Source organism: Talpa europaea (genome assembly GCF_964194135.1).
Source record: "Talpa europaea genome assembly, chromosome: X".
Lineage (NCBI taxonomy): Eukaryota > Metazoa > Chordata > Mammalia > Eulipotyphla > Talpidae > Talpa > Talpa europaea.
In genome coordinates this window covers 23,477,599-23,493,257 of record NC_140081.1, presented here as the reverse complement: position 1 = coordinate 23,493,257, position 15,659 = coordinate 23,477,599, and the positions used below count along the sequence as shown (strand labels likewise).

At 39.0% G+C, this 15,659-nt stretch overlaps 1 protein-coding gene across 4 annotated transcripts in view; it reads right to left on the bottom strand.

Moving 5' to 3' along the window:
* SYTL5 (synaptotagmin like 5) overlaps nt 1-15,659 on the bottom strand; it is a gene marked incomplete at both ends in the record, with an annotated part of 84,495 nt that overhangs the window by 18,875 nt on the left and 49,961 nt on the right. The window contains 6 exons of one of the 4 annotated variants that reach the window (XM_084259176.1): nt 442-620; nt 3,244-3,309; nt 4,406-4,498; nt 8,176-8,282; nt 9,887-10,016; nt 11,883-12,018. In XM_084259176.1, the coding sequence (XP_084115302.1) occupies nt 442-620; nt 3,244-3,309; nt 4,406-4,498; nt 8,176-8,282; nt 9,887-10,016; nt 11,883-12,018 (711 nt within the window). The remainder of the gene's footprint in view (nt 1-441; nt 621-3,243; nt 3,310-4,405; nt 4,499-8,175; nt 8,283-9,886; nt 10,017-11,882; nt 12,019-15,659) is intronic. The other 3 variants (XM_084259177.1, XM_084259178.1, XM_084259179.1) reach the window with 3 other exon arrangements.

The window sequence follows — 15,659 nt, the reverse complement described above, 5'->3', positions numbered from 1 at the left end:
AAGCAATCTACAACCTCTGCAGCATGAGTTCGATCCCCGGCCCACCAGGGAGCAACCCACATGGCGCAGACCTCTCCTGTCTCACCCGTTGCTCCCCTCAGCAGTGTATTTCAGTCAGTCTGCCTGTTCTGTTCCCCACTCTGTCTCTGGTGAATCCTCTCACACCACCACCACCCCCTGCATCTCTGGCCTGTACCCCAGCTCTTATATGCATAAATAAATAAATCTTTTAAAAAATAAATAAAAATCACACAGTGGTGGACAAACCATTACACGTGCATGTCAGAGAATATTTAGAAATGTGGCAAAGGAGGACCATGAAAATCAACCTTGAACAGGCTTGGAATCAAGAGGATTGCTAAGACTTTTCTAAAAAGAAACACACATACTGACAAAGAATGCAGTGATTGAAATAGTCTGAGGAATGTGCCACATGCTTACGCATCTGTTCTCTGTTTCTTTTCATCACCTATGGCGAGATTTCTGCAATTCTTGACAAAAATGTAGAGTCCACCAGTTTTGTAGCAGTAGCTGATGTGCAGAAGGATCTCGCCACTGACCTTCACATTGCCATAGTCTCCTGTTTCGCTGTAAACACTCATCATGCTGTTAAGGCTGGTCTGGAATAAACAAGATGGAAAGAGGTGGAGTGTTAGTCTAATAATCTCTTTACAGAACCCACACTTTCATTTGATTACAATTCCAGCTCTTTATAAAAAGCAGGGACATCTATGGTGAGTGAAGAAAGCAAAAATCATTTGTTTTGCTTGTTGTCCTGGGGAGGTATAAAAATCCCATCCTGAGAGACAACAACAAGGTCAAGGACAATTAGTAAGAAGGCAGGAAAGTTGCTGAGAGGGGAAGCATGGCCTTTTTGGGTTAGTGAACAGCCTTTGTTAATCCTTTGCTAATGAATACTAGGTCACTGAGGGATTTGCAATCCCACCTCCTGTTCCCATCTGTGTAGCTTGCTTTCTTCTTTATTCACCAGTAGACTCAAGGTCAATGTACCTCAATGTCTAGACTGCACTGATCAGGACAAAGGAAAGCTCATCTCAAAGTCTGTGCGAGCAAGAACCACAAGCTTCTCTAACTCCTCCATTTGTCTCTGGGGAGCCAGGCCTGCAGCTTTAACAAGAGACAGCAAACACCCATAGCTGCTAAGATTTCCCTGAGCAGCTGTGTGGTCAGTTTTGTAAACCTCTGTGAAACAGCAACTCACAAAATAAAACACTAAACCACAAACACACACACTAACCAATAAACAAAATACAAAATGAAAAAAGTCCCAATCTGTCGGGACAAATGAAGTTTCTGATAAGACACTAATGACATGAGACATAGTTTAAATTAAATGTAATAAAATTATCCTTTAGTGCCAGAAGCACAACATCTGTATCTTAGCAACATGACTGTCACAAAAGACCACCCGGAAGGCTGATATTATTGACCCAATAGTTTCAAAAGCCCTGTCTGTGAGCAGCTGAGAAGTAAGGATCATGGTGAGTACGAAGAGTGTAGACTATGTATATGTGTGTACACACCACACACACATACACACACACACACGAAAAGGTATGACATGTAATCTCTCTTTGTTTATATAAATATCACATATATGTATATATACAATATATACACGTGTATGTATATATGTGTGTACACACATGCACCCAAAAGTCATTATATTACACCAATTGCTCAACAAAGACATTGAGAACAGAATGTAGTAATGTGGCCAGTATCTCTTCTAAGCTTCAGTCAAAGGGAAGTGCAAACCAAGAATTCCATAATTTGGAGAGCATAATTAAAGAGAGCTAGCAAGTGATCTATTCGTCTATCTTATTCCTAAAACAACAGAATTTTCACACAGAACAGGTCGCTTTGAGCACTGTTTCCCAAACTTTGATTGCATATAAATCACCTGGTGATCTTGTTAAAATGAAGATTCTGATATACTCAGTCTTAGGTGGGATCTAAGATTTGGCTTTTCTGACCAACTCTAGGCCCACGATTCCTAAGCTGTGTCGAAGCATCCCAGAGCATCATAGCAGACTCCCAGAGGGTACCAAAGGGTAGTTTAAAAATCAAGGGAAACACAGTGAGACCTACCAGATCACCATGCAAACTACTATACTAGTTCAGTGTCAACACTGCATCACACTTTACTCTTTTCAATGACGTCCTATCATTGTGAAACTGAGTTTCAGCACTTGCTGTGACCAAAAGCAAGTATTGCACAAGAATCAATGTGAAAAAGGAAATGAAAGTGGTGATACCAATCAGATACCAGGTTTGGCAATTCATGCAGTGTCCTGCAGGCATGCATTCCAATGGTAAAATAGTGAATAGTAAAAAAGGCTATTTAACAACAGAATAGAAATACTATTTTTCTTTCAGCTTATGTGCATTATTTTTTTTTTTCAAATGGCTACTAAGAAGTTAGGATGCAACCAGTACTTACATGGACCCGTGCTCATTAAGCTTTTCTGATCTATTGATAAATGGGCCACCCAGGTGTTACTTTTGGTCTAAGAAACACGGAGACACAAGGGTTTCTGTGAACTAACTTCTAGAGTATTTCATTCAGGTGATGTGGTGTTGCTGGTCCATGGACCATACTTTGAGCTTCGGGAACTAATAGATTAAGCCCAAAACCCCCTTGTGTTACATGAAAAAACAGTGGCTCATTGAAATTACTGGCAGTGCTAAGATACACTCTCCAGACTTTTAATCTGAGCACCTCCCACCACTTCTCACTGCCTCCCTATATTATGACCTTGTGTCTACATGTCTTTCTGTAGCCACATCTTCAGAGAGGGTTGTCCCTAAACAGGAAGCCCTTATGTTTAGAAGAAAATGTAAGAATCTACAAATGCTGATGCCTGGGAGAAATTAAGGCAGTTAGGGCATTTTTATTACTAACCATATTTTATGCACTTAACGAAGTTAATGTTGTGATTGAAAATACAGATATTTATTCTAAAGGTATCTTGGTATCATTAAATACTTAGGACCATGTGTCTTTTGACTGGCATACAGAGTCTAATGTTTAATGAATATTTTTTCTTTGGAATAGTTGGAGTCCAATAACCTTACTTATCCTTTAAAAGAGAACCCCTGGTTAATTATACACAAGAAAAGATGAATTCTGGAAAAATTGCCCACCTCATCCTGTTTCCCATATCATGTACTTTGTGAAGTATGGTTGGCAAGAAAGAAGAGGAAAGAATGAAAACTCACAGTGTCGGAGTCAGCGTCAGGCACATTTAGGTAGGTCCACTTCCTGTCAGAGCCTGCTTGAGAATTCTTTAAGGAAGTTGCCCAAAGGTCAAAAGGAGAAAGGGTATCAGAGCCACAGACAGAAATCAGAGAAGCAAAAACAAAAACAAAAACAAAAAAAGAAAGAAAAGAAAAAAGACTTAGAGGCACATAGGCGGGCACAAGCACTCAGGGCCTAAAGCCTTCCTCTCAAGGAAGCCTTGAACACTGCTCTAAGAAGGGACTTGATTCTGTAGGTGGTGGGAAACTATGGATGGTGTCTGAGTAGGAGAAGAACTTGACTGAGCAAGAGTGTTAGGAAAGTGAATGGCGGTGTGGAGGACGGGAGGATGGTTGGGGAGTTTAGAGAATGGTAGTTGGGAAATTTGTCAAAAGCCATCCAGACAACTTTCAGTGAGTCTTCACTAAACATAGGCAGGTTCTTGGAAACTGCAACTTTAAATGTAATGTATAATGAAGCCAGGTCTTCCAACAATGTCATTTCCTTAATGTGGGCTCTAATTGTTTTTCTCATCAGTGATATAATAAAACAAGGTTGAGCCCAACAACATTTTTTTAAGGACCTGATCTCACGTGAGCCTGAATAAAGAAGTGAAGAGGTTTTAAACCAGGCAAGGAACATGAAAGGAAAGAAAAGGAATCAGAAGTTTTAATAAATGCCCATACCGGGGGCCTCCCTGGTGGGGCAAGTGGCTAAGTCTCAGCACTGGGAAGCTATCTGCAGCCTCTGCAGCACAAGTTCAATCCCCAGCCAGGGAGTTACCCACATGGTGCAGCAGACTTCTCCTGTCTCACCCGCTGCTCCCCTCAGCATTGTATTTCAGACAATCTGCCTGTTCTGTTCCCCACTCTGTCTCTGGTGAATCCTCTCACCCCCCACACCTGTGGCCTGTACCCCAGTTCATAAATAAATAAATCTTTAAAAATAAATTAAAAAAATAAATAAATGCCCGTACAAATAGACCAAAGTGTACTCTGTTGGCAAACGACAAACAGGAACCCATAATAACTTCTAACTCACTATCACATATTTTCTCAAAGACATTCACATCTCCTTTGGAAAAGTACAGAAAATCAACAAGAGAAGCCAAGAATTTCTAGCACATGTTAGAAAACTACATACGGTTGACAGGCCACTTGCTAAATTGTAAGTGTTTGCAGAAAACCGGGTGGACACTAAGTTATTGATGCCTTCTTCAGTCTCTTCCAAGAAGTCCTAAGATGGAAGAAAAAAAATCAGTGGTTTGGTTTCTTTCTTTCCTAGAAAGTTCTTTCACTATAAAATCACTTTTTTAAATACATGAAAATTGAGGTAAAAATATCTAGTTTAGTTCTTTTTTGTCCTCCATTCAGTTTGAACTATGCCAAAAGAGGAATAGGGTCTCCTTCCCAGTGCTTCCTTTATGGAAAGAACATGAACTTTGGAATCAGACAGAGCGAGGTGTTCAATTTCTCCCTCCCTGATCTCAAAGGTGATTCACTGTGGACAACATATTTAAATTAATTTTTTTTAGGGTAACATAGGTTTTACACCACTGTATATGATTCAGAGGTATAGGATCACACCTCTTCAGAGGTATGTTACTGCACAACACCCATCACCAAGGGACTGTGTGTGTGATATTAACTGTCAAGATGGGGAAAATATATCTCGAAAATCTCTCCAATAGAATAAATTGTTTCAGATGCTATTGTTGTCCACAATCTCAAATTCTACTTTTCGCCTCCTGCATTTTTTTCCCTCCTAACAAAAACCTGGTTTCCTGGTTATTTCAGTGACACCTTTTTATAGTAAAATATTTCAAGCCATACAAATACAAATTAAACTTAGTTCTCCCACTAACAGATTAATGAACAAAATCAGTAATTTCTGATAGTACATATGTGATACATATATACTATATCACATACATACATATATACACACATGTACATATGTGGATTAGATACATTGCTTTTTAAAATTATGGATACCTTTTTTTATTGCTTTATCTCTTCCCTGGTCCTCCTCTCACTCAACGTTAAACTAATGTTTTGCATCCTGCTGTATAAATTCCATTTTATACATTTCTTCCCACTTGTGTGAAAAATTACATAATACACAAATTAAAGTAGTCATAAATAAGAATCTCTTTTAGCTGTAGTTTAATTGAGTTTATATATCTACTGGGGTGCTTTTGCTTTAAAAATCTTTTTTCTATAAAAGTACACATAACCTAAATATACAGTATATTAACAATAGGAAATTATCAAGCAGAAGCCCCCCTTCTCCTGTCCCTATCACAAGCTCTTCCTCCCACCCTGGAAATATCTTAACTTTTATGGTAATCACATCTTTGTTTTACCACCTCCCCATATATCCCTAAACAAGATGATTTTTGCCTTGTCTGTTTTTGAACTTTATGCAAATGGAATGAACTGTTCTAGATTCCTTTGGGTTTTGCCTCTTCTTCTCAGTACCATAGTCTAAAGATTCACCCAAACTGTTGCATGTGCAGTCTGCTCATTTTGATTTAGTGTTCTGTTGTGTGATACCCCACGCTTTACTTATCCTTGCATCTTTTGCTAAATCTTTGGGTTGTTTCCAGATTTGTTCTATTATGAACAAAGCTGCTAAAAATATTTTTTAAAATGTCCCTTGGCACACAGAAACACAAGTGTCCCTTTGAGCATACACCAGTGAGAACTGATGAGACATAAAGCATCATATATCCACATGCTTATCTATAGTATTCTTTTTGTGGGACCCTCGCCAGTGGCCGGGGATCAAACTGGCGCTGCAGAGGCTGCGGGCAGCCTCGCAACCCAGCGCTCAACAGCTGCACCACCAGGGGAGGCCCCTTATCTATAGTATTCTTAAGAGAATGTCAAACTTTCAGTAGTTGTACCAATTTAATCTAATGAGCCATGTCTGATAGTTCCCTGTGCTCTATATCCTTGCCTCACAACAGTTTGTTTTCATATAATTTTTCATCTTTGTGAATCCAGAAGGCACTCCAAATCTTCATGATTTTCATTTTCATTTCTCTTATTACTAAGAACTAAGTTGAGCACTTTTTTTTTTTCGTCCTGGACATTGGCCAATTAAATCATCTGTTTTGTCAAGTACTTGCTCAAAACTTGCTTATTTTTTCATTGTTCCATTTGCCTTTTTTTCTCACTCATGGAAGAAAGTAATCAAAATAAAACTAGCAATAACAACAACAAAAACCCCAACCCACAATGGTAAGAGTCTGTCAAAGGGAACCAGGAGTCAACTGAAAGATTTCCAAATGACTCAGGCTGGATACATTTGAATAACAAAATAGTTTTGAATTATAACTCAAACTAAAATAAACAGCAGTACAGACCACTATAAATACATGACTAAATGCCATATAAATGGGCGAGAAGAGAAAAATCTCCAATGCAAAATAATTCCAAATAATTTGCATGGATATTCCATCTTCAAGGAATGGAGCTTAATGCCCCACTCTGTCAGTGTGTGCTGAACAAGGTGACAGCCTTCTAAGAGTACAGGTCAGAAAAGGGGGAAAGGAGTAACTTTACAGTGGGTCAACCTGACAAACACTACCTCAGTTAGGTGATCAACGTCAATGTCAACAGTGACCAGCCACGTGGACAGTGTGCACCCTTGGTATGTGGTGAGAATTGCACTTGGCCAAGGTGGTCTCCCTCCCCCAAACACATAATGAAAAAAACATCAGACAAGTCCAAATTAAGGGAAAAGTCTACAAAATACATGACTAGCACACCTTAAAACTATTAAGATAACTGAAAATATTGGAAAGTCTGAGGATATGTGATAGCCAAGAGGAGTCTAAGTGAAAATGAAAAAATAATGCAGCATTTTGGATGGAATCCTGGAACATAAAAGGGGCAGTAAGTAAAAACTAAGGACATGTGAATAAAGTATGGACTTTAGCTGATTATATCAATATCAATTCATTAATTGTGACAAATATGACAAATATAGGATGTCAATAGTGGAAAATGGGTACAGGGTATATGGGAATTCTGATTTATCAATTTTCCATAAATGTAAGACTATTCTAAAATAAAAGTTTATTTTAAAATATCTTTGTAGACCTGTGATAAATCCACTTTGAATATTAAGGTAATAATGGTGATACTATGATTTTGAAGCTTTCAGATGTTTTTTAAAGGCTGAATACAAGTAACCTTTGAAACCATTTGAATGTATTACTCTCTCTTCTTGTGGTGAATCACAGAATACTTTTCCAGTTTTTTTATATGATAATAAATAACATTGTATTTTAGAACAATAAGTTTCCCAGCTTGCTTTGGAAAAATTATATTAATGTCATTTAACTTTTGTGTTATATCTTTCTTGCAAGGAATTCAAATTGCATTATGGCAATTACAGAAATCATAATATCAGAATATTAGAACTGGAAGGAGACATAACAATAATCTAATTCAACCTTCTCATTTTATAAATGAGTTTACTTAAACATTAATTTTCACATAATTTAGTATCAAGTAAGAAGACAGCTTATTAGGAATACCTGAGATGTAAAAATATTCATACAGAATATGTAGTCAAATAAATCTAGAAATGTCTGGCTTAGGATATGTTGAGACCCCTTGTTTTCCAGGTTTAAATTAAGTGATCTGCTTTTATCCAAGAATTGAAATCCACAATAGAGGTTTACTTAGAGATAATCTTCACTCATTAACCTGAAAACTTATTGACTTTTCCAAATCATTATTTAGTTGTTTTGTATGTGGATGGTAAAAGCTAACAGGGAGAGATGATTATCCATTCTTACTTTACTCTCAACTCATCATCATTTGAAAATGGACAGGCTGAGAAAAGATTGCAGCCTTAGTTATTATTATCAGACTCTTATTCTTATGCATCCCTCTTACCAAATCTTTGTCCAAAGTCCCAGAGACAGACTTGCTTCTTATGCTGACAGTATCCTCTAAGTCTTCTGTAAATGACCCACTCAAATCTAGCTCAGATCGACTCCGGTCTAGAAGAAAGGAAGAGAAAAAGAAAGATATGAATCAGCGTGTTTTGTTAGAAGGCTTCATTTTTCATTATAAATGTTTCATCTTCATTCTACTTCTATCTAGACATAAGACATAGTATCATAAAAGCAATAGTCAGAGTCAGTAATTTCATACTGTTCATGCTAACGTAAATCCATTTTCCTATATTATTTTGAATTTTCTTGGACTGAATTACCAAATGCACCTATGTCTCTTTCGATCATAGGAGGTTAAATGCTCTACTATAAAATGCTCATTTTTAAGCTGTTTAAGGCTCTGCTTTGTTTAGAGACTTCAAAAAACTCTCAGAAAAAAAATAAACATTAACCATTCTTGATTTAAATGTTTTAAATGTTTTAGAAAATTCACTGTGTTTTCATATTTGTCATAAAATGCAACTAAATGACACAGGCTGTTCCTTTTACACAAAAAGGGAGTGGCCTATAGGTAAACCGAGAGAAAGTTTTCTTTAGGTAGCCAAGCATTTTTTACCAACAGAATCTCCTCCTTTTAAAACTGTAAGTTAAAGAATAAAGCACGACTCAGAGCTTGCCAAGACAGATCTATGTCAAAGCCCCACTGAGATATGGCTGTTTATAAATGAGAAAGACTGAAAAGAGCAGCCAAGTACTTAAGTATGAAATGGTAAATGAAAACATGTAGAAGCACTTAGCATAGTGCCTCACACACAGTAAGTGCTCAATAAACAGGAGTTATGCAAACTTCATGCAAATAAAAGTAGTCTGACATTGACCTTCAGGCTAGTTTAAAAATTTCGTTTAATAGGTGAACTGGTTTTCTAATTCTGAACAAAAAGCAACAATAACCACAAACATTTAGAGAATCCTTTGGGAGCTACTTGGCTAGGGGACTCCCTAACTCAAAATCCGGCCTTAAGCTTCATGCAAATACAATTCATTAGATAGCAGGTCACTTTTGCCATGTTGAGGATCTTGTCATGATTTTAATTCTATGCATGGCACATAAACATCATAATTATAATAACTTTTTCTGCAGATTTCTCTGAAGAGTTTCCTTCAGCATAGGTAATAAAATGGCTTTGTGGGTTACAAGAGTTGCTGTAATGATCAAGTCATGATATACCTGAAAGTACCATACAAATGCAAGGGATCACTGTTAACACCTTAATGCTGCTTGCAAATAACTCCTTATTTCAACCATGAAATGATAACACTGTCTAGATACAGGGAACTTTCATCACCCATATCAACTGAGCTACCATTTCCTTGCAGTCTTGGTGTACTTGAGCTTTCATATTGAATGAACAAATGACATTTCCTATACTCCACTCTCAGCATTTGGTATAACTCTGAAACTTGAGAGTGATGGCTGCCAAGAGTAGACATTTAATAAATGGGTTTTGCATGAATGCAAGAGGCTTAAGGCATCACTTGTGTCTACATTCAAGCAGTCTTTATGGCATGGGTCCAACACTGTGGGTGGTCAAAGAATGGGTGACTGTTTTCTAAGGCATGAAACAACCATTTTACTGTTATACATAGCAGTCAACTCCATTTAATTTATTCATATTCTATGACAGAATAGTCATGTTGTAAATACCTACCTGAGGAGAGGGAGGCCCTGGACACTGCTATAGAGGGTGTGCCAGAAGTATTTCTGCGATGGCTCTTTGTGAAGTCCTCAGAGATGCTTTCAGCAGCAGCCAAATCCATGGAATTGTCAAAGGCACGTTCCTTCTCACAAAGTAAAATGAAAACAAGCATTATACCAAAGGACTTTCCCTAACTTTAAAATCCTTCCATAGAAATGTACTTGAATATAAACACACTGATGTGTATCAGCCATTAGCAGAGTTTGGAAGACCCTCGTCAGAGTCCATACAACTATTAAAACTTACTATCAACAATTACTGTCAAAAATCTACATAGAAAGTTTTATTAATTAGCACAAAAAGTGTTCAAAAAATTTTTCCATTCACAAAATTAATGAGTGTTCTAATGTATGGTAACTAAACAAGATGGTAAAGGTACGTGCACAAACCATGTACAAGAATCTGGCCATTCAGGCTTAGCACTCTGGTTCCATGTTTGCCCTGGCAACACCCTCTGTCTCCAAACCCCCATTACCTCTTTTACCCCATTTAACAGAAGATATGCCACTTTTTCCATCTACCATATTGGGTGATCAAAACATGGTTGGTTATGCCATTTCTGGAATGAAATATTGGTGCATGGCAAGGCCCTTATCAGCATTTACAAGAGATCCAATTCAACTGTCTGAACTCATTCCCTAGTAATCCTCTCTCTGTACACTCACAACAGCCACTCTGGCCCACTTGCTCTTCCTTGAACATACCAGGCAAGCTCCTGGTCTGTGGACTGGTGTTTCTCCAGGGGCATTTATTAGAGTGCATATACAGGCTGACTTCCACTGATGCACAACTGAAACTTATATACTGTTGTAAAGCAATGTTACCTGAATAAACAAATTAAAATATCTGCACATGTAAAAAATATTTTAGATACTGGTTGAGCAAGGGCACTCACCATTCAAGGTGGAAAGTAGCATGAGGAACTGAAACAGTCTTCCCTGCAGGTACCTGCTGTGTATTAACGTTGTCCTGCCTAGAGGAACACCTTGAGCCAGACTCCTATATGGCTAATTCTTTTGCTTCCTTTAAGTCTTTGCTTAACCAGGGTCTGGCATACAGGAGGCTTTCATTAAATGTTGACTGAGTCAAAGAATTATAGTTCATCTACAAAGATTTCTTAAATATAGATGTTATGTTTCTTGCTTAATATGTTTGGTGACTCTTACCTAAAAAAAAATCTAGTAGATGCTCATTCATTCAAGAGAATGACTTCCATTGTATATAAAATGAACTGCATGATACAAGTTCATTGTGTGTTGATCCCTTATTTTAATAGAGCATAGAAACGAAAAGTATAAAAAGATCTCAAGATACTACCTTTCTTGACATAAATCAGTTTGGAAAAATCTAAAATCTAAGAAGTTACATGGAAGCTCAAAATGAGACACTTCTAAAGACTATCTGGTTTAAGTCATATAGCCATAGGGCCTCCCTGGTGTTGAAAGGGGTTGAGCACAGCACTATGAAGCTACAGGCAACCTCGGAAGCATAAGTTCGATCCCCGGTCAGGGAGGTGACCCACATGGCGCCCCAGATCTCTCCTGTCTCGCCCGCTGCTTCCCTCAGCAGTGTATTTCAGTCGATCTGCCTGTTCTGTAATCCACTCTGTCTCTGGCGAATCCTCTCACCACCATCCCCCATATCTCTGGCCTGTACCCCAGCTCTTGCATGCATAAGAAAATTAATCTTTTAAAAGAAAAGAAATCATATAAGCCACATAACCAACCATCATACAAATGCCACCTCTGAACCCCCATCCTTTCCCTTCCTCCTTGCTTTAGACTTCCTACCAAGAGCTCGGGGTGTGGGACGGTCAGGGCTGATAAAGCAGCACCTACCATTAAGCAGCACAAATAACACACCTCGAGTTACAGGGCTGCAACCCCCCCTGCCACAGACACAAGGCCAAGTCCTGGAGCTGTGCATCCGTTCAGATTTGTGTACTCACTCTACTGCTGCCTGAGGTCATACTGCGTGAGCTGGGAGCCGGTGACTTCTGAGTGACTGCAGTGATACCATTGCTGCGGCAGCTCTTTGGTGTCCCAGGTTCCTGCTCATTGAGATCTGATGAACCCGTGCTCCCCCTAAATGAGAGAATACTCTGACTTTAACATGGAAGCAAAGCAGCAACCCAAGACACAGTCAGGGAAGAGGTCATAAGGAAATGAGGCAACCTGCAGGCCACACGAAGAGCCACGCGGTGGCCATACTGTCACCCTCCTCCTCAAGCACCTTCAGGGGCTTGCTAGGTTCTACCCAGTTGTTTGACTTCAGGGTCTTGGCCTTTAAGCTTTACTCTCACCAAGCTCATGCTTGTATTTTTGTTCACACTTTTCCCACCTAATACGCCCTATTGCTGATGCTGCCTGTTCAAATTTTCCCCATCCTTCAAGGCCCAGATAAAGTTCAGCCTCCCTCATCCAGCCTTTCCTGTCAATAACAGGCTTTGTGAACTTTTGTTTTACTCAGTTCATATTGGCTTACAGTCTTCGCCAAATTATATAGCCCTTGATTACACAATGTCTTGATCAGTCCCTAACTGATCAACATACAAGGACCTTGGTGTCTCTTTTAACTATGAGCTCCCTGGGGATGGCCTTATAATGTATTTACCATATCGCCAGCACCTTCAGAGTGCCTTGGTCAGAGGAGGCACTCAGTACATAGTAATCAAAAGTCATATATTTTTTCTTTGTATTGTTTTAGTGTCTGGATCATGGTCTATATTTAATAAATGTGGTATAAAAACAATGACATTTGGTAAATGAGCTTGACTGACTTTCACGTTTGCTAAAACTGATTAAACTCCATTCAGTTATGATTAAGGAAAATGGATGAGTTCAACATTGGTAGAATAAGCTATTAAGAAGATAATCAAAAGATCACACAGCTAGGAGTTCATATCTTGGATTTAAGAGAACTATGAAAATTTTCAGAATAGTATTCTTTAATACTACACAGAAACAGTGTCTGGGTTCTTTCTAATGAGGACACTGAATACATTATTGTACCATTGGACTCTTCTCAGGAGGGATTCAGGACTGTGTCTTTTCATTCTGACAACAAAATAAAATTTTGTGATGGAACAACTTGATTCATTTTGAAATCCCATGTTCATTGGTGTTTTTTTAAGCCCTCCTATTTCAGGAGCTACATTCCCACATTTGACAAGAGTTAACCATATTGATGTCTTTCTAGGTGATTCTGTTCATCTCCTTAGTCCTACAAAGAAGGGAGCTTAGAGACCTACTGAGTGATGCTGTGCTCTGACTGTAAGTTCTCTGCTTTAGAACACAGTACACACATCTCTCTCCCTACTGTTTTAGGCAAACTCTCCTTAAAAAAAAATAATAAAAAGGAGCCAATCAGTTACAATTTAAAGGAATTTATGGATTTTTCTTCTTGTGTCTATACTGAAAGGGTCTCCCAGAACTAGAAGTTTTGAAAAAGTCCCCAACATTGATTCAACTTGCTAGAACCCAAAGTCCTGTTTATGTAGAAGCTTTGGCAGAAGTGGATTCATTGTGGAGATGACATTAAGAGGCTAACCTGTTATAAGGAAAAAGTTCCTGTGATTGTAAGACAGCTGCTGGAAGGAATTGTTGCCAGAAGTATTATATCAAAAATGCCAGACACTTTTCACATTTGTGCTTGGCATTTACTGTGAGCTTCTCTCAAAATATTTTCCTCACAGTTGGCTGTTTCAGTTGATCAGATTTAGTCTAATGAGGCAGACCCTTTTAGATGTTATATAAAATATGACATAAAAACATGACATAAGGGCCTCCCTGGTGGTGCAACCAGTTAAGATGTAACCTCTGAAGCCGCAGCACGAGTTTGATCCCTGGCCAGCCAGGGAACAACCCACATGATGCAGCAGACCTCTCCTGACTCGCCTGCTGCTCCCCTCAGCAGTGTACTTCGGTCATTATGCCTGTTCTGCTCCCCACTCTGTCTCTGGTGAATCCTCTCACCCCCCACCTCTGGCCTGTACCCCAGCTCTTGTACGCATAAATAAATCTTTTTTAAAAATATGACATAAAATGGTAAAAATGTATCTTTGCCACAAATAAGAGAAAAGCTTCAAGTCTAAATTAGAAAAGTTGAAATTTGAATTAGGACAGTTATTTTTGATTTAGATATCATGTTGCTGGTATTTAAATAAGTGAAATATGCCAGAAGGAGAAAGACAAATAACAAATTTTTGATCATAGGTGTAATATAGAGAAAACAAAGAGTAAGGCAAAATCAAACCAAAACCAACCCTACAAAGTTCAGTAAAACTGAGGGGAGCAAAGAGTGAAGGACTATGGGTGCCTTGGTGGAGGCTGTTGTAGGGTAAGGTAAAAAAAAGCATCAGGCTTTTCTGCCCTCCCACCATTAGGATTGATGATGGAACCCTGTGGTCATGAATGCATGCCTGATGGCGGGCACATGGAGTGGGGTGTGGGCATGTGTAGGTAGATACACCTGGGCTGAGAGACTGGGCTTATAAGGGTGATGTCACGGAAAGAGCAGAGCAAAAGGAGCGAAAGAGAGATGAGTGAAAGAGAAGCAGAGACCACGAGAGAACACTAGGCAGAGTGAAGACTTGCTGGTGCCCCCTCCCCCCTTGGCACCCCTGCCTGCTGTGTACCTGATAAATCCCAGTAAAGGCCTGCAAAAGCCACTGAAGGCTCCAGAACTCTCCTCCTTTACCCCGTCTGCTCAAATCATAGATATCCTGCTCTGTCTCTTCCTGTCCCTACACTGTGATGTGGCAACATACATCTGAACAGGTAGGATCCTATATTTCTGAATCATATGCAGTATTGTAAACCAATGTTAATTTAGAAATTATTTACAAAACTAGAAATATTAGAAATCAGTGCCAATGAACCTTCCAGGTACATTGGACTTATGGGGAAACTGACAAGAAAGAGATACACTGATCTCATTCTAATAGAGCCCAAAGTGTGGGGATAGGATACTGGGGAGCTTAGATAATCTGGGTTATCTGAAAGACACAACTCCTAGGGTAGGAAAGAGTCATTTTATGAAACATACTTAAAAATCCTTCCATTTTGTTACCTCTAATTCCTACTGGCACAAACTTTGATAATGGCTTCCTAGATGTATACATTTCTAGATTAAGGAGCCAAGGTAAAGGAGCAGAGACTGTAATTTAAGGAGTTGTCTTTCTGGTTTACCTAATAGTCTCCCAGGAGTTGCAGTCAGGAAAGACTTTCCCAGGATCCAACTTTGCCGGGCTAGGCTGACAATGTTGAGTGTGGCCCTGCCTGGTCACACAGGTGCTGCCCTAAAGAACCAAAAGGCAATATTCACTTGAGAGGGACTAACCCTGGGGCAATGAGGCTAGTGAGCAGCACAACAAAGACAATGTAGAATATTCTTTGTGCAGTTTATGAACTTTTCTGCCTTGGAGTTATTTCAGATTTACAAATGACTATGTAAGAAAGACAAGTGAGGGAAGAGAGAAAGTTAACTAAGCCTGTTCAATAGGGTAGAGATGTTAAAAATGAGAAATAAAAGGGGAAAGTTGAATATAGCTCACCCTTCTGGTCTTTTGTGATTCCCCCAATGCTATGTCCTTGTCAACAGTCTTGTATGAGATGGTGGCCCTTGCACTTGGCTGCGTATCAGAAATATCTGGGGCAATTTAAAAAAATCCCATGCCCAGAATATACCCAACACTAATGCTACCAGACTCTCTGAGAATGGGATC